The sequence below is a fragment of the Eriocheir sinensis genome, chromosome 21 (assembly GCF_024679095.1).
Source record: "Eriocheir sinensis breed Jianghai 21 chromosome 21, ASM2467909v1, whole genome shotgun sequence".
Classification (NCBI taxonomy): Eukaryota; Metazoa; Arthropoda; class Malacostraca; order Decapoda; family Varunidae; genus Eriocheir; species Eriocheir sinensis.
In genome coordinates, this window is record NC_066529.1 from 16,820,358 (window position 1) to 16,842,546 (window position 22,189).

Here is a 22,189-nt window from a genome sequence, read left to right on the forward strand (position 1 = left end):
TGAGGTGGCGGCCCTGCCCCCTGGATCCGCCACTGCTGCACATGGCCTTGGTGCTCAGCTGTCTCATTGGCCCTTGAGCCTGTGGTGGGCGTAAACCCATAACCCTAGGACATGGCAAATGTGATATCTAGGTTATCAGTTTAACTTCTCCACGTTTCTTCAGGTATACACTTATCGATAAGCCAACAAGGAAGGATGAATAGCTGGCTGAACAGCGCACTAACTACCTAGGCCAGGATTTGAATTAGGGCACACAGATTCGTGGCTAGTCGTGCTAACTGCTGTATGGTACCATGAAGGCAGTGGCAAGGAAAGCACCAGTAAAATGGACTAGTGAGATAAAGGAATCCATGCAGGAGAGAAGGGTGGGAGTGGTGTGAATGTTATACAGGGGGTGTAAAATTGAAGCAATAACTCTTCTGATGTGGCTACCCTGAGGAGGGATTCAGACAGAACAGGGCAGGAGAGCTCTATGTTGATGTCGGGTTTAGTCTATTTTTCTTCACTACTTTGCTATATTCAAAGCTAGTATATCAGACCATTAATTCATTTTGTCTTAGTTCTATGCAGGGGTGTGGGGTCGGAGTTAAAAATTTCCGACTCCGACTCCGGGAAATTTTAGTGTCGAGACTCCAACTCAGACTCCGGCCCCCCTGACCCTCCCCCTCTACTGGCAACCTTGTTTGAACTAATGTAACTGAGGGATGGGAAACCATATAAACGGAGGAGAGCAAGATGGCAAGCTAATGCAGTGACCAGGTGCGATCGGTTCAAGAACTATTCTCTGGCTGGGGCCATCCAAGAGGACCTCAAGAGTTTACTAATGCTACAGGCAGCACCTTAAAAAAAATAATAAATAAATAAATAAATAGATAAAAGATTTGAAGTTGAAGGGAAGGGGAAGGGGGGCCGGAGTCGGAGTCGGAGTCGTAACTTTAAAATTTCCCGGAGTCGGAGTCGGAGTCAGAAATTTTTAACTCTGACTCCACACCCCTGATTTTGACACGGGCGAACTTTTGGGGAGCGCACAGGAACGGTCACAGCAACATTATATCACTCAGGGTACAGCACTCATCTATATTTTATTTTTGCATGTATTTACATCTGACTCCAGCCAAAAGTAACCAACTCCACCAACTCTGACTCCACACCCCTGGTTTTATGCCTTCATGTCTAGTGGTCAGTGTTCCTGGGTACTACTCTGAGGGCCTGGGTTTGAGTCCCAGCCCGGGCAGGCAGCACGTAACTCACCCAGCTGCTCATCCTCCCTTTTGGGCTGGTCGATAAATGGGTACCTGGGGAAACCTGAGGTAGGCAAACTGGTAACCCAGAAGTCACTGGCTATGTCCCAGGGCAAGGTGTTCTTACCTACCACAGGCTCAAAGGGCCAATGGATCGGGGATGACCACCACAGCCATGCACAGCTGTAGCATATAGGTACACCCACCTTCACCTTTTACCATCTGCACTTTGGGGAAAGGTTATATAAACTCAATCTAAAAAAAAAACTTTTTATCTGCTGTAGAGCATCTAACATTAATATGTTTTCAACATTCTCCAATAACTCTTCCAGATTGACAATATTAGTAATCACATGCCTATTAACCTTTACCTTTGCCCTTCATCTTTCCTTTCCCTGCACCTTTTCCTGCACCTTTCCCTCCACCTCTGCCTTTGGCCTGCATATTAGGTTTACTGGTTTTCTTTCCAAAAGCAGCTTTTGGGTTACCCTTTCCCTTCCCATTTCCCATGCCCATACTCTTTCCCTTGCCCTTGCCCTTGCCCTGGAATCCCTTCCCCTGCTTGATAGCCTTTTGGTCAGACTTGGTTCTATGCCGGCCGCCCATCTTGGATCTCCTGGGGTTCTGCTTCCCTCCCTTGCGCTTGAGGTCCATGGCCACGTTCTCGTCCCGGATCTGCTTGTGGACAGCACCGTCAAGGTTCAGGCCTGGCTTGTCAATCTTCTCCAAGACTTCCATGTTGCGTTTCTTCTCCATTTGGCCGCTACCAGTGGTGAACTCCATCTTGCGTTTCTTGCCCAGGCCCTTGACTTTCTTCTCATTGGGAAGGTCGGGCTGAAACTTACCCAGGGAGGCAGTTGCATGTTTGGCATGGTGCATGGCCAGACTGAGTTCCTTGGTGGAAGCATATTCGTTGCCTGTAATACCTACATTGGGAACCTTCAGCTTCCTGCTTTTGGCAATGTTGCGCAAACGCTGGAATTCATTTTTGGCAACGTTTTCCTTCTTCATCTCAGCTGCCTTGGCAAATTGGTCCTCATAAGGGTTGGCAGTAGCTGGAACTTCCTTCACCCAGTTCTTCTCTTTCTCTGCTTCAATCTTGCGGTAACCGTAGCGAGGAACCCAGCGCTGAGAAAAAAGAAACAATATTATGAAGCCATCAAATATAGTATCATAAAAAATTACTTGCAAAATAATTAATTTTCCTTTTTAACTAAGTGAGCCTTTCAAAGCACAACTACATACTCATAATATTAGCCCCTTGAAGGATGGGAATGTTTGATATTGTGACAGGGAGGTTTGATAGTTTCTAAGAAATTGCTCATCTTCCATTATTACCAATTTCTCAGCTCTGCTAAGACATATAGCTTTCATTTTAACAGCATGAAACTTATCCATCCTTCCTCTTCAATCTGCTTCAAAGCTGAAGTCTTTAGGCCAAGTGGTATTGCTATGGTGAAGTGATGGAATAACTTTCTACACACATAAGGCCTCTGTTTAGAGTGGTGCTTGAGGTGGTGTGGCAAGCTGTGGCAAGTTGCTGACTATTCCTATGTAATCCTAATTTTCCTTATCTTCTTGCAAAGGATGGGACACATGAGAACCTTTAAACACATGTGCATCCGTTCCTACTGTCAAGGAAAGACTTAGGACTGAGAGGATGAACCGAGTATTAGCCTGGGAGGAACTATTACACAAATTCACAGTGACATGTTTGAATTAAGCCCAGGAAAGGCGGACATGAAAAAAACATTACCCGTCCTATGATTTTTTTCAAAGACCTAATGTAGTGATGTTACTCAATATTGTCATTCAATCTATTTTCCTATTTATCATTTAACTCTTCACTTTATCTTTTCATCTTAATTCTATAGTTCTGTTACAACAAAAGTAGTTGTCTAATTAATTGGCATCTACTCATAAGGTGAGAATAGGTATAAAGGTATTTACCAGACATCCTTGGCATTTAAAATATACTAAAAGATAATATTTTAAAACAGAAAACAATAATCAGCACCAAAAATACCTCCAGCAGAACATACCTTTAGTGAAAGTCAAATGTTTCATATTAATAAAGTATGCAAGTATTAAAAGTAAAAAGTAACCTCAGTTACTGAATTCAAAGATTATTAAGCTTGATGTAATGTGATTCATTATATTATGAAAAAAACAAGAGAACACAGCTAACACACAGACAGAAAACCTTAAAAGAAAGAACTTAGGTGAAGACAAGTGTAAGGTTCAGGTCATGTGCAAAGCTGCATCTGGTCTTGGAGCTTATCTCTGTCTCGTTGGCCCTGGAGCCTGCGGTAGGTAAGAACCCACTACCCTCGGACACAGGACAAGTGTGGCAAAAGGGAGGATAGACAGCTGGGTGCTGACTGCCCCAGTCCTGGATCAAACCCAGGCTCAGGGATTCATAGCTAGGAGTGCTAACCACTACATGTTGATAATGAAAAATATTCACTGACTTGGATCAACAACTAATTGCTGATGTTGTGGCTGCAGAGTAATGTTCGTTTAAAAATAAGCTTAGCCCAGCACAACTGATTAAAATCATAAGGAGTCTGCAAGAGGCCAGCAAACCTATATAAGATAGTTCCTGTATAATAGGTGTTTGTATGAATTAAAAGTAGGTAGTGCTGTGTTGCATTCACAGATAATTCACTCACAGCCAGAAATGTTGAATATTTTTTCCATGCTACAAGGGGAGTGTGGTAGTTAGCAATCAATCTCACCAATGCTGGACTCCTAAAGTTATGGCTCTGTATAAACAAGTATTGCTGCCAATGGGGTCTGGGAGCTTGGCCTTGATAAGGGAGACAGCTGCAACCTTTACTAAGATTTTTAACCTCACCATTTCTGGGAAGGTGTTTCATCCTGTATTTTCTTTGTGTGTGTGTGTGACTTACTCTGCATTTAATCTTCTAGGAAATATATTGTGTGAAATACACAATAAAAGTCCAATATAATCCAGAAATCTGATAGTTTGGAATTTTCAGCCGAGGGTCACTTTTAGCTTTTTCAGTAGAATCAAGGCATTTTGGGGGTAAAAATTGAAAATACTAAAAAAAGGTGAAAGTGGTGCACTGAACTATCATATTTTGCACCCACACTGACAGCCAGTATTAAAAAAAAAAAAAATAAATAAATAAATAAATAAATAAAAAAAAAAATGCAGAATAAACTATCACGTTTGGAAAGGCACTATGAAAATCTCACGGTGCACCTCATATATTTCTTTGTTTACAATCACCCTTGCCCTCGCTAGCTCACCTCAAACACTACATCATGCCAACCCTCCAGTCAGTCAGTCAAAGGTAAGGTAAAGGTGGGTGCATATGCTACAGCTGAGCGTGGCCCTTTGAGCCTGTGGTAGGCAAAAACCAATTACCCTGGAGCACAGGCCAGTGTGAAATCCAGGATTGCTACAGTTTACCTTCCACAGGTTTCCCGAGATTTATCAGCCTGCCCAAAAGGGAGGATGAACAGCTGGGTGGGCTGCATGCCGATTGCCTGGGCCAGTATTCAAACCCAGGCCCACGCAATGGTAGCAAGGCACCCTGACCACTAGACCACTTAGGCAAAACAAAACAAAAAACAGCAACAAGCGATTAAAATGTAGAATAAACACTAATATTTGGAAGGGCACTGTGGAGGTGCACGGCGCATCTCATTTTTTTCTTTGTTTACAATCACCGCCGTCCTCATCGTCTCTCTGCCACCTCACTGCAAAAGTCATATTAAGGCATTGCACAGCATTATGGCCAGTTTAAGTCAACTACAGGTATATGAATATGTATGTATGTGCACGTTCTTAGTGTCCTTTGGCGAGGGTGTGGCTGTGCAGCAGGGTGGCAGCGGCGGCTGTTCCATCCTCCTGAATGTTAAGGTTCACCAGGTGTGTCTGTGTGTTGGCAGGGTGTTCTGAACATTTTGAGGTGCCCTCCAGGTAATTAAAAAAATCTGATAATCCAGAGGGTTCGTGACCCACTGCATTCTGGATTAGAGGACTTTTATTGTATTGTGGAAATGCATTGTCACTCCCTACTTATATCATGCAATAAGAGCATATCTAATAAAAGTGACAGATGACTATGATGATGATGAACTTGGCCCATACAGTACCTTGAGAGTTTCATCCCAGACTTTCTTGTCCTTCTTCCTCTTCTGGAGACCTTTCTCACTGGCATACTTTTCCCACCTTGTAGGAGGACGTGCCTTAGGTACCGGTTTTTCTCTTGGCAATCTAGAAAATGTGAAAAATTACACAAATGATCATGGCAAAATAGATGAAAAACTTGGATCATTTATACAGAAATGTATTGAGCAGAAACATTATCATACTAAAATGTTGGGAATTGCAGTATGAGGTACTACAAGCAGAGAAATATTACGACAATGATGGTGCATGAATATGGCAAGAATATTTCTAAACCACAGAACTTACATTTGACCCACACACACTTCATATGTCTTCTCTCAAAACTTTTTCCTGTACTTTTTGCAACACAAGTACAAGTAAACAATTTACTTGTACTCATGGATGAAGGGGAGTGTGGTGTTCTGATTTTGTTAGACTTGAGTGTTGCATTTGACATGGTGGAGCACAGTTTATTGCTTCAAGACTGTATAAACATTGGAATTGTGGGTGGTGCACTTGATTATCTGAGGAGCTATCTTGAGAACAAAACATACTGTGTGCAAATAGGTAAATCTTTTTCTGCTCATAAACTTATGCAAAGAGAAGTCCCTCAGGGAAGTGTACTGGGTCCAATCTTATTCTGTGTGTATACTATTGGACTTTCACATTTGCTAAGAAAGCATGGAGCTGATTTTATACTGTATGCCAATGATACACAGCTCTATCCGTCGCTGAGTGACGTGGAAAACAGTGAAGATAAACTGAGCAGAATTATGGATGATGTTGGGAAAAGGATGAATTCATAGCAATTGAAGCTGAATGAGGACAAAGCTGAATGCCTGATGGTGGGGAAGAACAAGGATCTCAGGAGGCTCGATATCTCCACTCTTTGGACTAATGCTGGCACTATGACTGTAAAAAAGGCAGTCAAAGACCTAGGTGTGATAACTGATTGTACTCTATCTTTTAAAGAACAGATCAACCAGGTGGTGAGAACAGCAGGCTACCATCTAAGAAACATTTCATTTGTCAAGAAGCACTTGGATGATAAGACCATGAAGATGCTTGTATATACTGTATTTGACGGCTTATAAGACAAGCTTTTTTTTTTTTTTTTTAAATGTCCCTGAAAATCACCCTGCATCTTATAAAGTCAAGGTCCAGCTTTTGGCCACTGTCTAGTGAAGTTTTACTGCATCAATGGCACTTAAATTAAACTGCAAACCTCTCTGTAAATGTAAACAAGGTGGCAATTGCTTTTACAGCAGCAATGGCAACTCTTTTCTAAAGTAAGTGTATAACAGTAGTACTTACCACTACTTCATATAAAATGAGACCAGTCAGGAAAAAAATTAGGTGACAATGCTTGCACCTAAACAAACTAGTGGACAGTTGTACACCAAACCTGACAACACACGCAAGACACGCTTCGTTTTCTTAGTAGACAGGGATCATTGAGGTAAGACAGACCTTCATCATAAAACTGTTTAACTTTGATTGATAAACACAAACAATATATGGATAATATTGACGAGATATTGAGAAGATGGGTTATTATTTGATATTTACAAGTGCCTGTTTCTCAATTCTGAGCTTATCTTTTAACATTCTTACTTTACAAACATGTTCAACAAACATGGAAGCATATTCAAGTTTGAAATTTCACACTTCCTTATATTTAAAAAATGTACTAGAATATTACAACAACTAGACTTATGATGTAAAATAAACATAAAGAAATATGACGCACAAACTTTATACCCGTTACCCCTCTGAATGTCGCTGTCTCCGCCATGTTTGTTTACATCTCAAAGCAGTACCCCTGAGTCTATAAGAAGGACCAATCCTGGTAGGCCCCAGCATATATTAAGGGTTTTAAATGTAAAATATTGGGATTTGATAAGGATCTGAATACTCGTGAAACTTTAATGACATGATGGTGGGGAGGGATACGAATGTCGGGCGAAAAATCTTCACCTGACACTTATGGTTCAAACCCATTTATTATTATTTTTTTTTCAAATGCCTGCCGAAATAAGCCCATGCGTCTTATAAGCCGTCAAATACAGTAATCATGTAACTAGTAAACTGGATTATTGTAATTCACTTTATTATGGCCTCCCTAAATATCTGCTGAGGAAACTACAACTAGTCATGAACAAAGCTGCAAGGCTAGTAAAGGGTCTGCCGCCACGTTAGAGAATAACACCTGCCCTTATAGATTAACACTGGCTGCCCATTAAGGCACGAATAGTCTACAAAATAAGTGTCTTGACTTATCAAGCAACACAACTTGGTAAACCTGGATATATGAGAAATTTACTACAGGATTTTAATCTGGACACCGCTATGTCGCTGAGACAGTGCAAAACAGTATAGACTCCATGAGCCCAGAGTTAACCTAGAACTGGGTTTTAGAGCATTTGAGAAGAGTGCCCCATGGCTCTATAATGGATTATCCGAGGAAGTTCAGAATAGTGGCAATCTGGCAACATTCAAGAAAGCACTGAAGACTCACTTATTCACTAAATCCTATGAGCTTACAATCATGAGGATTGAGGACAATTTCCAGTGCTAACATTATTGTTATAATATTGACGGCCCAGTGAAGCGCTGCGCTGGCAGCGGATCGGGGCCTGAAACCTTATCAACGGCAAAACGGTAAACACTCATTATTTTTGTAAGTCTTATTAAATTCCTTCAACAGTTCACCTCACTTTAAGTAACAGGATTTAGCAATCAAACTCTTATGCCCCCAAAATTGGGAGGTGGTGGCCGAATGATCAGCGCAAGGAAGTGGTGCGCCCAAAGACCTGGGTTAACGTCCCATCACAAGATGGTGAAAATTTTCAACTATCACAGTGACAGAAAAGAATCCACATACTGACCAGACCTTCAATCAACCCTTATGTCAGCGACTTCAGTCAAGAGGAGCAACGGGGGACAGCATGGGTCAAGCAAGTCATGTGTCATGGCAACCACTTAAAATTTGCCTGCACCACTAATGGGCGTGGCTATCCACCGACCACCGGGCCCCTCAAGAGAACCCTCCACCCCAGTCCCCCACCACTTCTAGACTCAGTTGTATCAGGTACACCGCCTCAGCCCCGCCTTCTCAACAACTGCTGGGTCCAGACCATGGACTTTGCAGCTTGGATGCTTCACTCAAGAAATTTCGGGAGTGGAGGCAGAATTGGAAGAACTACACAATGATGGTTGACATGAGCAACCCACCCCAGGAGAAGCACCTCATTTCAGTGATCTCACAGAGGAAGGCCCTGTCGCTGGAGAGACAATGTGTGTTGGAGCACACACTGCAGGTGTGCCCTAACACAACGAAGACGGTGGAAGAGGTGCTAGAAATACTGCAGCGGAACTTCAAAGGGGGCAGTAATGAGGCTCTGTGCTGCTGGGCATATGAGGTTGCTATTTCTCCTGCCTCAGTTCTAGAGGCCCCACCCATCACAGTCAGAAGCGTCTTGCAACACAAGCCATAGAAGGTTTCTTACAAGCAAAAGGCAGAGACACAACCCACAGCACAACTCCCTAATGCTGCATTTGGCAGCTGCATTAGGTAACGTGGCACCAAGAAATGCTGGGCTGGAGGGAGACTATTTATTGGCCCAGCATCAATGTGGACATCACCAATACCATTCGTGCCTGAGAGCCATGACTTTTCTTTTTTTTTTTTTTTAAGTTTTCGCCTATGGCACCGGTAGGCTTGCTTGGCTGGTATGGCCCAGCCCGTTGTGGAGCAGGCAGGTATTTATAGTGGCGCCATCTTGCATTGGCTCATGCTGCCCCCCCAGAGCTCATCTTTGATCCTAGAATCTAGAGTCCAGGTTGATGGGTGGTCTTCTGGACAGCATGTGGGTAGTCTTAGGCCACTCGGCTGTGACTGAAAAATCACAGCTTGTGGCACACAAGTGACATACAATATAGAGCTTCAATTGTCATTCCCTCAGTTAATTTAACCAACTTCTCACTCAAAACTCTACCATATACTTTCCCTGGTCTATCTATCCATCTATATCTCTGACGCCTTGCTCCCTCATAGGAACTCCCCTCCAGGGGGTGGCCGCGGCAAAAGTGTCTCCATCTCTCCCTGTTCTGGCACTCCCTCTCAGCACATTCAATCCTGCTACTTCCAACTCTCTCACTCCAATACTCACTCACCCTATTGATCAACTTCACAGGTGTTTTTCCCCTGACACCCCCTCGCTCAATCCTTTCCTCATACACTCTCTTCATGAATTCATTCACCCCTATTCTCATCACATGTCCAAACCATCTCAATGCACTACGCTTCACCCACTCCACCACTCCCCTCCTTTCGCTGTCGCACCCATATCAAACCACTCATACACACTTTCATTACTTTCTCCATCCCATCCTGACACACCACATGCCCCTCTTATATAACTCATTTCCACCTCCTCCATTCTCCCCTCCCCTAACCTTCTCCAACACTTCATTGTACCCTCTGTTCTAACTCTGTACAGCTTTGCAAAATCAATGACCTGTTCTCTCACCCTTTCAAATAACATAACCTTACTCTTTCCAGCATTCACTCTCAGCTTTCTCCTCTTACACACCCTGTCAAACTCATCCACTATCCTCTGCAGCATCCCCTCATTCTCTGCCAACAACACTGTATCATCTGCAAACAGGCCTGCAACCAATGACTCCTCTGTACCACTCACTTTCAGCCTTGGATCAAGCTTCCCCACTCTGGCTTTCCCTGGTCCACTCAGTAATCTGTACTCCTGTAGCTGCTACATTCTTCTCTATTTTCCTTTTCCTTGAGTATTAGAATAAGGTTTAAGATCTAAATATATGAAGGATCAACATAAAGCTGAGCTGCATAAACTACTATACATTTCAGCGGCGGACAAACGCTGTTTTTCGCAAATATCTCCTAGACGAATCGTTGGATCAGTATGATATTTCAGCACATTACAATTAACATCCGGACCTAATTTATGGCTAACATACCACATTACTATATGTGTTATGTGAGGAGTTTACTCGTGAAAAATAACACAAACCCGAGTCATGTTGACGCATTCGAATGAAAGTGTGCCCCCCCCAAAAAAAAAAACTATTCCTAACCACAACTACTTCTCCTCCTTCTCGCTCTCATTATCCCTCCTCTTCTCCCCCTAGCTCCTCGCCTCCCTCATCACTCTTGTGTCCCTCCCTATTTCTCCCATCACTGTATTATATATTAGAATGTTATGTAGGTGTATATGTATAGATATGATTATTAACTAAGAGCATGGTACAATTCCATGGAGGCAAGACGTATTTCACGTTGATAACTGTACAACACCTGGATGCGCCTCGGCAGTCATGAGTTATACCTTGCCTCTGCAAGTCATTCTCGGGCTGGGGAAGGGGGATGGTGTGAGTGATGGTGAAGAGGGAAACGAGGAGGGGGATACTGAGATATTGGGGTAGGGAAGGAGTGGTCTGGGGGTTGTTCAGGACGTTGGTGGAGGGGTTAGACGAGTACCCCACACTCGTCCGATTCTGTATAACACCTTAGATATGATGACTGGATTAGGCTTAATATCAGTCAGTAAACTCCTCACATAACACATATAGTAATATGGTATGTTAGCCATAAATTAGGTCCGGATGTTAATTATAGTGTGCTGAAATATCATACTGATCCAACGATTCGTTTAGGGAATATTTGCGAAAAACAGCGTTTGTCCGCCGCTGAAATATATAGTAGTCAAGGAGTGTGTGCTACACAATGCCATCTGTGACTGCCCAGAAAACTACTTTGGTGGTTGCAATAGTTACAAGCTTCCTCTCGCAATTTAATCCAGACTTAAAGAAGTGCCGGACCATCAGTTACTAGTAAGTCATAGGTATACCTCTACAGGAACAAGATTAAAATTGGAGAATATAAGTACAGTAAACCCTCAATATAACGGACTAATTGGGGGGAACTTTGTCCGTTAATGCCAACAGTCCATTATGAGCGGCAGAAATAAAAAAATACAAATAATATTACCGACGAACCTAATACTATAGTTAAATGAACGTAGGCATATAGTTTTTTTATTGTGTATGTTGTCTGCACGTTGTATGTATAGCCACATAGAACACTTGGCGACAGACTGCGAAGCACTGAGGCTGCCAGGTTGGCAGTGGGGCCCTGTGCGGGGGCAGTTATGGGTATGGGTAGAAATTTATAAGTGCGCCAATCTCGCATTGGCAGAGAAAACTGTTTTTTGGTAGTTTTGATAGTGTTATAAAATAATCTGCTAATTGTTTCTGTCACAAATAATTAAATTATTGACTTTTCGATGCTTGTGGTGCACCCGCCGCCACCCACCACTGCAGCCACAAAATAGCTCGCAGAGAGAGATTCAACTTGCTAACTGAATTTCTATATTTCACTCACTGCTCACAAAGATCACAAGTGGACAAACTAGAAAAAAAAAAGCAAATTAATGTTTTTCCCACTATGTATTCCCCCAGTGTGCATGTGTGGTGGACAGGAGAGTGACTTATTACTGCAAGGAAGTATTTCTCGCAACACCGACCCGTGGAGCGGACTGCCACCGCCCTGTCCCGTCCTGCGATACGTATTTCCGTCGCCCCACACCACATGCCAAACAAATTTAACTAACCAAACCTAACTTAACCTAACCTACCTAGCCCCACCTCAACCCCTTAAGCCGTGTCAATACCGACACTCACAACACTCAGCTATTTTCCATTACATTTATGTCCTGGATTGATGCATAAGACTTTCTGGTGTAAAATACCTTCTTCATTTGAATGGGATCCACAAGGAGGAAAATATTTCATCAGGTGGGCTGAAAAATACTACAGTAAATGAAGGATGGGACAGCAGATAATGGGAGGAGGGTGAGGTGGCTAGCAGACGTTATTGCAGTTACCCGGCACAGCTGGTTCACAAACTATTCTCAGTCAGTCCCCGTGGATTTCTGACCCTCTGACCTTGTGCATTATATCCAAAATCTGTTATCAGCGGGTCCTTTATATCGAGGGTTTACTGTATTCATACTCACAGTGTTGCATTTTTTTCGAACAATACATTTCCATCTGCATCTCTGTCAACATATCTCATTAATAGATAGTCCTGAGTGAGAAGCTGGAGGAAGTTTGAATATACACTGCAACAATTCTAGCTAAACGTGTGCTATGAAGCCTAAACGATGGGAAAATTAAAGTTTAACAAACTAAAATTTTTGCTGGCAGATGTGTATAAAGGATCCATGAGACCAATGTTCCCTCTGCTAAGAAGAGGACAAAATCAGTGTCTCTAGCATTCATTGTTAACTCTACTAGTCTATCTGATGCTCTGTTCTCCCTCAGAACTCCCTTTGGCAGGATGGCTTTGGCAGAAGAGTTTTTAGACATTACCCTTTGCAACACACATTCTCCATACAATTTTTTTCCTACGTATATTCTTCAAAGTTATCAGTCTACTTTATGAAAATCATGTTGTATCCTACCCTTCTATCGACTCACACACCTTTACAAAATTATAATTCTGTATCGTCATCACATCCTCAAACTATCTCATGAAATTAAAACACTCATTTCACTACATTGTACTCCATACATTTTGCATTCACAGTCATACCACAACCTCTTCATTATTCACCCCATCTAACCTTGTTGGTCACCTCTTTTTTAACACCTCATCTCTACAGCACATATCCATATCTGTTGTGGATTTTTACAGGTCAACATTTCTGAGGTGCAGGTCAAGGTTGGTAAGACTATACTAATCCTTAATACCCTCTTTATTTCTATGCTTACATTCCCACCTCTCATTTATCTTTTTATGGTTCTGACAACCTGTTCCCTCTCAACACTGCCCCTGAGGTAACTGCTAGAAAAAGGAGTCACCAGCTCTTCCTGTTCATAAACATCCTTATCACAATCCTCACATACCCCTCCCCCCCATCCTGCCTCTCTTCTTCAAGAATTCCTCAATGGGATAGTAAAAGGTCAGTTATCCATATCTACATTATCCGCATGGGGGCTGGTCCAGAAACTGATCACCATTTCATCTTATGGTGCAGGCAAGTTTTGAAAATTATCCACACTAAGGCTGAGATGCACAAAACTTGAAAGATATGCATAACATACAGTTTAGTGAGAAAAAAGGATACACAAAACTACACTAAATTATCATAATGTTCTCAACCGAACACCTCAGGTGGAAGTAAGGGGTGAGTTTCTGTGCGGGTAGGGAGGGACTGCAGAGGAGTTTGTTATTAGTGAAGTTTATAACCATTGTGGGCAGAATAGGGATGTGTTGGGGTACCCAACAACTCTTTCAAGCATGTCAGGAAGATACTCAAACAAAAAAACAAGAATTCTACAGCTCAAACAATTTATATGTACCTTACTAACTAGTATCTCTTCAGCTTTTGATCATTTTAGTTGCTCTGATTTCCAAAGTGTCAAGGTGAAAAATCATAAAAGACAAATGACCATTTTGATAAGTATATTGATAAGTATATGAGAAGGATCCCACTTCTCAAGCTCAGCCTTATTAGGACTAGCACCTATTTTGTTGTCTCTTCAGCAATGGAATACAGAAAAATGTCTTAATGCTTATGCCTCCAGTATGGTGCAAAAGATTATTAATTTGAGAAGCAAAATACCACTTGTAGGTACAGCACCCCAGCTAGAGCAGTGAAAAACCCACCTGGTGGTTGGTTTGGGCAATGTGACGTAGATGTCGCTGTCGATGCGTTCGCTTGGCAGCTCCCACACCCTGTTCAGTAGAGCCTGCACACTGTCCCGTGCCAGGCTACGCAGGTAGTCGTCAATCTTGTTAGGATCTCTGCAAAATATAGGACATAGTGAATATGCTATTAGTTATACATGGGGTTACCAAAGCCTTAGACAATGTGCATACTAAATAATGACTTACACATTTAAATTCTTCAAAGCAAAAATCATCATCCTCTTTACCAATTACTTCTATTTTCCTTCTGAAACAGTCAGAAGAATATGAAAGAACAAATATTGGTTATATTAGTAGGTAAGTCATATAATAATGAAAGAAATCAAATAATCAAAAAACACTCATTAATGGAAGCTTACAAAATATGTTACCACACTCAAGTTCAAGATAAGGTTCTTTCCAATAGTGATTGTTAAAGGTAAAGGGTTCATCCCCCTCTTCTATTGCAGTCTAACTTTCTCACAGTCTCTTCTTTCCAGTCTACTTCCTCCAAACAGCAGCCTAGTAACCTTTTCCTCTGCAACTCTTCTCAGTAAGGTGTTAAACTTGTGATTTCTTTAAAACGGGGTAATTTGGGACATTTGGGGTAATTTGGGTCGCCTGAATTAATTGTGTAAGTGATTAATTAGAGGATTCCAAATCATTAAAACCTTTAGTTTAGGACCTGTAGAGGGTAGGGTTCAAAATTCCCTAAAATTTTATAAAAAGTACAACTCTTAAAAATTTAAATGTCTTTCCACATTCTGCCCTTTAAATGTCAACCTTTAAACCCACCCTCTGCATGAAGGAAACACTTTAGTTCTTCTACACAATTTGTTGTACAGATACAGACCAGAAACTTAAGAGGCCAGAATCCTTGTCCTATGAGGTAAGTTTGCAGACAAGTTTTACGGATCTGAGCTGAATGAATTTTGTGAAAAATGCTACACAACAGACACGGGGTAATTTGGAACGGGATGACGTAAAACCGCTTTTCTTAGATTTTTTAGTATATTTAGCCCCTTGACGTTGTGTTATGTCAACAAATGAAGAAAAAGTGGTACAAAGTTCTCACAGACTGGAAGCTGAGCCTAGGGAGGAAATTTACCACCCTACCCAAGCAACATTTCCCTCACTTGTTGAGCAATTTACTAGACCAACTGGGAGATGTGATAGATCTTGTAAAAAGTGCATTTAAAGGATCTGGGAATTTTCCAACAGATACAGACAAGATCATAAGAAAAATATCCAATGAAGAACCATCAGTCCTACAGACAAGAGAACATGTTTCTAAGCTGGTGTTGGAGGACTTAAAACAATTAGAAAAACAGACCTCCAGTCCCCAGTACAAAGAAAAGGTGATTACTTGAGAAAAACTCAGTTACACAAGTCAGTGCAAAGCTTTGTAGCCTTCAAGTATCCAGAGAACAGAGACAAATATGAAACCAGCTACAATGACATTGTGCTTAAATTAAAGAAACCAATGATTAATAAAGGTATTCTCTCATTCAAAGACTGTTTTTGGCAGATTGCTGATGCATTAATTTGGTTTTGGTATGTACTTTTTTCTAAAGTTGTGATATATATTAATTTTATCTGTGAATGTCATTTTTGTTATGTTTTTTCCATTATACTGCTAGCCATTCCAATATACCCCAAAGTAAGGGGTAATTCAGGACGGGCATTAAAAAAATTGAGAAAAATATGAAAAAGATTCCTTTTATTTTGAAAAGCTTTGGCAGCTTAGCTAGCCCTATATTCTGCAATCCCAACAAATAAAATGTTTATTTTCACAGAATTTTTTCGTTCATATTCCCAAAATTACCAAAAAATTGTCCCAAATTACCCCGTTTTACTGCATGTATGTTGTAACCCGTAATCCGGGTCACACGGGGGGGGTATGTGGTGCCCCGAGGGCTGCGACACCACTCGTGTCATCATCATCTTCACCGGCAATATTTTCCGATGACAACAGCGGTATCGACCGCTAAAACACAACACGGACTCCAACACATGATTGTCCCCACTGTTCATTTACCAACCTATACACAATTGTAATTGCCCATTAACGCACCCGCTTATCTCTCTAAGCCAAAACACAATCACCGCGGCAAAAACAGGATCAGCCGCGGAACAAAATGTTATGAAAACAAAGCTGCGTCACCGCGTGAATTAAGCATGTCGGTTAGGTAGATTATTGTATGAGCTCGGTGTGAGTTTGATGTATGACTCACACGCCTGACGTATTACCCTCGCGATATCTGCCTATATAAGAAGCATTTTCTCCAGGCTTGACCTCAGATTAACCAGCACTCTGTTCGTGGCTGGACACTCAGTTGTCCTTCCCTAGACAACATGGGTAGAACATTCATCGTTGCTACTGTGAGTATGGAGTAATGTGGTACCATAGAGGAAAGCGTATCTAACATATCTATTGTGTTCTATTATCTTAGTTTTACTTAGGATTATATTTCTATGATACTTTATTGTGTGAGTTTTTACTCAATATTATACCAGTGTTAACGTCAGTAACCAATAGTGAAAGAAAACCTGAAAACTCATTGAGTCTAGTAAGCCAGTCGCTGGTTTAAACAATATTTTTACCCTCTGTAATATTAAGTAGTATTAAGGTAGAATAAAATACATATAAGAAAGGCGACACCGTTTCATCACCCCATTTACGAACTCCTTTAAATACTCCTAAAAGTACCAGAATTTTAAGTCAAGTGTCACTAGTACAAACAGTGTGTCGTCTCCCCTGTGTGACCCGGATTACGGGTTACAACATTGGTGTCAGGTGTGGGGTGGTGAAACATGTGGTGAAACATGTGGTGAAACATGTGGTGAAACTTGTGGTGAAACTTGCGATTTATATTGGTTTATATTGGTATTGTACTGGTGTATGTCCACATCCGAAAGCGAGGAGAAGACAGTTATTCTTGGAATTACGGGAATAAGACTTTAGAGTTAAAAATGCCAGACGAAGGCAAGAACCCTCCCCCCAAAAAAGAAGATGGAAAATCGATCACCCTTGCCCATGATGATCTTGTCACGCTACTTAGCCGTCATACCTTGAATGATTTTAGTAGAGTGCAGGGACTCTTATATTTTTGTGGTGGAGAAGAAAAAAGTAGCAAAGCACCAAACCTCCCATGCCATAAGCTAGCAAAGAAATGGATAGAGGATATTGAAAGCAGGACACAGGCAAATTGGGACACTACCGGAAAGATTGAGTTAGCCAAACAATATGCCCTGGGAGCAGCGCGCGATCATCTCCTCGGTTGTATCACTAGATGTGGACAGGATTGGGACAAAGTAAAGGAAGACTTCCTACGTGTGTTTCCCACAGTAAGGACCTTTTCGGTCCTCCAGAAAGAATTGGGAGAGGCAAAACGGCGGACAGGAGAAAACATCCGCACCTTCCTCATCCGCCTGGAGACATTGAGGGACGAGTTGATCGCTCTCAAGCCTGACAATGCCAGTTTGCTAAATGAGATAACCGCTTTACGGCTCAGAGAGGCTTTCCCTCCGGCCCTCTTACTCATCCTAACGGAGGAAGAAAAGGGGGACCCACAGAAGGTATTAAAGAAAGGGTATGAGTATATTAAAGCTTATCCAGAGTCGAAGCTATCCGATGCCGATATCGCCAAAGAAATAAAAGTGCTGAACGTCTGTTCCACCCAGGCATCCGGACCCAAACATGTCTCACAAGCCCGTCCTCCACGCCCTCCAGGCCAGTCACGTTACCCGATACCCCAAAGGGGAGGACGGCACCCCACACCTGACACCAATGTTGTAACCCGTAATCCGGGTCACACAGGGGAGACGACACACTGTTTGTACTAGTGACACTTGACTTAAAATTCTGGTACTTTTAGGAGTATTTAAAGGAGTTCGTAAATGGGGTGATGAAACGGTGTCGCCTTTCTTATATGTATTTTATTCTACCTTAATACTACTTAATATTACAGAGGGTAAAAATATTGTTTAAACCAGCGACTGGCTTACTAGACTCAATGAGTTTTCAGGTTTTCTTTCACTATTGGTTACTGACGTTAACACTGGTATAATATTGAGTAAAAACTCACACAATAAAGTATCATAGAAATATAATCCTAAGTAAAACTAAGATAATAGAACACAATAGATATGTTAGATACGCTTTCCTCTATGGTACCACATTACTCCATACTCACAGTAGCAACGATGAATGTTCTACCCATGTTGTCTAGGGAAGGACAACTGAGTGTCCAGCCACGAACAGAGTGCTGGTTAATCTGAGGTCAAGCCTGGAGAAAATGCTTCTTATATAGGCAGATATCGCGAGGGTAATACGTCAGGCGTGTGAGTCATACATCAAACTCACACCGAGCTCATACAATAATCTACCTAACCGACATGCTTAATTCACGCGGTGACGCAGCTTTGTTTTCATAACATTTTGTTCCGCGGCTGATCCTGTTTTGGTGATTGTGTTTTGGCTTAGAGAGATAAGCGGTGCGTTAATGGGCAATTACAATTGTGTATAGGTTGGTAAATGAACAGTGGGGACAATCATGTGTTGGAGTCCGTGTTGTGTTTTAGCGGTCGATACCGCTGTTGTCATCGGAAAATATTGCCGGTGAAGATGATGATGACACGAGTGGTGTCGCAGCCCTCGGGGCACCACATGTAGCATACACTCTAAACAGTGTTCTCTACCATTTTTATCATTAACACTTCAACACATTACATGTTCATGCGTTCATGCATACTAATAGCTTGCAGGAATATACACCCATTTCAGATTCATAAAACTGTGAGTCCCAGTATTCCTTTACTTTCCTTTCTGACTTAACCATTTCCATCTATCTATATATATATATATATATATATATATATATATATATATATATATATATATATATAATATATATAATATATATATATATATATATATATATATATATATATATATATATATATATATAGTTATATAGTCGTATTAGGTCCGTGCCAGTATCTCATAATCTACTTTATGAAACATCACTATCTCTTCATATATCTTTTCTACAAACCTTCAACAGTCATGGAAACGCTTTGAAAATCCAATTCAAGGACTTCTTTTTCACTCTTGAAAATAGGGGATAATGTTTATGAAAGCGCGTCGCCTCCTCTGCTGGCTGCGGCGACGCTGCAGCCGCCGTAGCCACAAAATGGCTCGCAGAGGGCTTAGGGTCGGGGAACATATTTAAACTACTCCAACCGAACTTTACGACCTACGACCCTCGACCCCCCCCTGGAACCCCACCTCATGTATATGTGACTTATTTCAGTGAGGAGGTATTTCTCGCAACACCCGCTGCAGCATCGCCGCGGCCAGCACCAGAGAAGGCGACGCGCTTTCGTAAACATTATCCCATATTTTCAAGAGTAAAAAAAAGTCCTTGAATTGGATTTTCAAAGCGTTTCCATGACTGTTGAAGGTTTGTAGAAAAGATATATGAAGAGATACTGATGTTTCATAAGGTAGGTAATGAGATACTGGCACGGACCTAAAACGAATCTTAACCATATATATATATTATGGCCTGAGTCTTAGTACTTTTTATTTCTCTTTTCACGTGAACTTAAATTTCATTTCTCTATAACGAAAGAATGTAGAGCGCTTTCTGCCAAGTCTGCAACCCTGTGCTATTTTTACACTATGCATCCTTAGCTTATACCATGGATTAGTATCTGAATATGCACTCCCTGCCTGGTACCCCATTCTTGCGGAGTTCTCTATCTGGATCTGGATCTGGATTATTAATGCGTAGGGCACCTATCAGGTGCATAGCACGCATATTTGTGTTGGCTGTTGGGGGGATGGGGGAGCCGAATGTGCAGGGAAGGAAAGTGAATCAAGTGTAATTGTTAGTGTTGGTGTGTTGTGGTGACAAGTGAAGGTTAAGATTCGTTTTAGGTCCATGCCAGTATCTCATTACCTACCTTATGAAACATCACTATCTCTTCATATATCTTTTCTACAAACCTTCAACAGTCATGGAAACGCTTTGAAAATCCAATTCAAGGACTTTTTTTTTACTTTTGAAAATAGGGGATAATGTTTACTAAAGCGCGTCGCCTCCCCTGGTGCTGGCCGCGGCGACGCTGCAGCCGGTGTTGCGAGAAATACCTCCTTGCTGAAATAAGTCACATATACATGTGGGGGGGGGTCCAGGGGGGGGCATAGCCCCCCCAGGTGAGAAGGGGGGGTCGAGGGGGGCGCAGCCCCCCCCGTTAGTAGGTCGTAAAGTTCGGTTGGGGTAGTTTAAATATGCTCCCCGACCCTAAACCCTCTGCGAGCTATTTTACAGATGCGGCGGCTGCAGCGTCACCGCGGCCAGCGCCAGGGCGACACGCTTTCGTAAACATTATCCCATATTTTCAAGGGTAAAAAAAAAGTCCTTGAATTGGATTTGCAAAGCGTTTTCATGACTGTTGAAGGTTTGTAGAAAAGATATTTGAAGAGATACTGATGTTTCATAAAGTAGATTATGAGATACTGGCATGGACGTAATACGAATCTTTACCCAAGTGAGTGTGTATTTGTTTTCTGAAAGTGTCTATTGTACCACAGTAAAATCTGTTGAGGGAGGCTGTTCCAGTCACATATGGTGCATGGAAAGTATGAGTGTTTGTATGCGTCAGTGTTAGTGTGATATGTTTGGTATTTATGGATGTGTGTGTTACAAGTACGTTGACTGTTTGCATTGTGTATGTATGTATGTGGGTCAATGTCAATGTAGGTGTTTGTGATCTTGTACATAAGTGTAAGTCTGTGTGCTTGTCTGTGTATGTGAAGAGGTTCCATGTTTATCTGTTGTTTGATCCATGTTGTGGTGCCAGGCGTTCAAATGTAATTGTTTGTAATGAGCCTAACCGCCTTAGTATTGATTTGTTCTAACCTATCAATTACCAATGTTTCTGTGTGTGTATCCCACACTGTGGAGCAGTATTCCAGTGTTGGTCTCACAAGTGTGTCATAACTACGCATGTGTTTAATGTCAGGTGTGCAGTTAAAATATCTACCAGGTATCCTCTACTCACTACAGTAAAAAGAGGAAAGACATTACATGAAATACATGATTATAGAAATTTCATGAGAAGTCCCAAATCCTACGACACAAACCAAAGGAGGGATTGCAGGCCAGAGGCACCCCTGGCTCGGCTGCACCTGTTGACTGTAGAAAAGACATTGAAGCAGTCAGTCAGTGGCTAAGATCCATGCCGATACAAAGCGTCAGAGGTCTAGGTACTAAGCAGCCCCCACCTGGTGAGGGCCTCGTCCAGCGTGCTGGTGCTGGTCACCATCAGGTTGCCGAGGTCATACTCCAGCTGGTCGTCGTTGGGCACGGCGATGGACTGGAGCTCCTCGCTGGCCTGCTCGAGGATCTGCTGGACCCGCTGAGTGGAGTCCGTGTCTGCCATCACGTCCTGCCTGCTGCTGCCTGGCTGTGGGCCGCCGCGAGGGTTTGTTTACGTCACCACGTGCTGGTGCTCCGCAGCAGCCGCTCCAAGAGTCATCGTCAGCAGCAGCGACTTTCATCTTTGTAAAGGGATCCAAAAGATTATTCATTTATTACTCATATAATTATTTATGTATTGTATTGTAAATATATTTGTTATATAAATACGATACGACAGAACTCTCCCTGCTGATTATAGACCTATTTCGCTTATCTCAGTTCCCTGAAAAATTTTAGAACATATAATTCATAGACATATAATAACAACATAAGAACATACGAATACAGGGAGACTGCAAGAGGCCGAGTGGCCTGCACAAGGCAGCTCCAGAATCCCCCCCACCACTACAGAGACACGCCAGTCCTCGTCGAGGGGCCGACTTGGTCGGCCAGATTTCGATCGCCGATAGAGTCGGTCTGTCGGCTCCCTGCTACGGGCCGCCTTTGGCAAAGGCCCGTGCTCCCTCATGCAAGAGGGAGCATTCTTCCCCCCCCCCCCTACTCACGATGGGTGAGGTGTAGTTTCAGGGGTTACATGTATATATAGAGGCTTGATCCTCGTTTTCCTTCGGTACGGGCGTACGCT

At 42.2% G+C, this 22,189-nt stretch overlaps 1 protein-coding gene across 1 annotated transcript; it reads right to left on the minus strand.

Annotated features, from left to right (window-relative positions):
* Positions 1 to 1,497: 1,497 nt before the first annotated feature.
* On the minus strand, positions 1,498 to 21,677 carry LOC127001764 (ribosome biogenesis regulatory protein homolog). Its single transcript, XM_050866912.1, has 4 exons — positions 21,408 to 21,677; positions 14,093 to 14,230; positions 5,370 to 5,490; positions 1,498 to 2,369 (listed from the first exon to the last, which is right to left on the minus strand). Exons 1-4 carry the CDS (start codon positions 21,563 to 21,565, stop codon positions 1,602 to 1,604), a joined length of 1,185 nt encoding a protein of 394 aa, XP_050722869.1. The 5' UTR covers positions 21,566 to 21,677; the 3' UTR covers positions 1,498 to 1,601.
* Positions 21,678 to 22,189: the final 512 nt, after the last annotated feature.

What these genes read in the sequence shown, in the direction of transcription:
- LOC127001764 (XM_050866912.1), bottom strand. Translation starts at nt 21,565, where the DNA reads ATGGCAGACACGGACTCCACTCAGCGGGTCCAGCAGATCCTCGAGCAG. An exon ending in TTGCCCAAACCAACCACCAG is followed by an intron (nt 5,491 to 14,092) that starts GTGGGTTTTTCA and finishes CACATTTTCTAG; the next exon opens with ATTGCCAAGAGAAAAACCGG. An exon ending in TCTGGGATGAAACTCTCAAG is followed by an intron (nt 2,370 to 5,369) that starts GTACTGTATGGG and finishes CTTTTTTCTCAG; the next exon opens with CGCTGGGTTCCTCGCTACGG.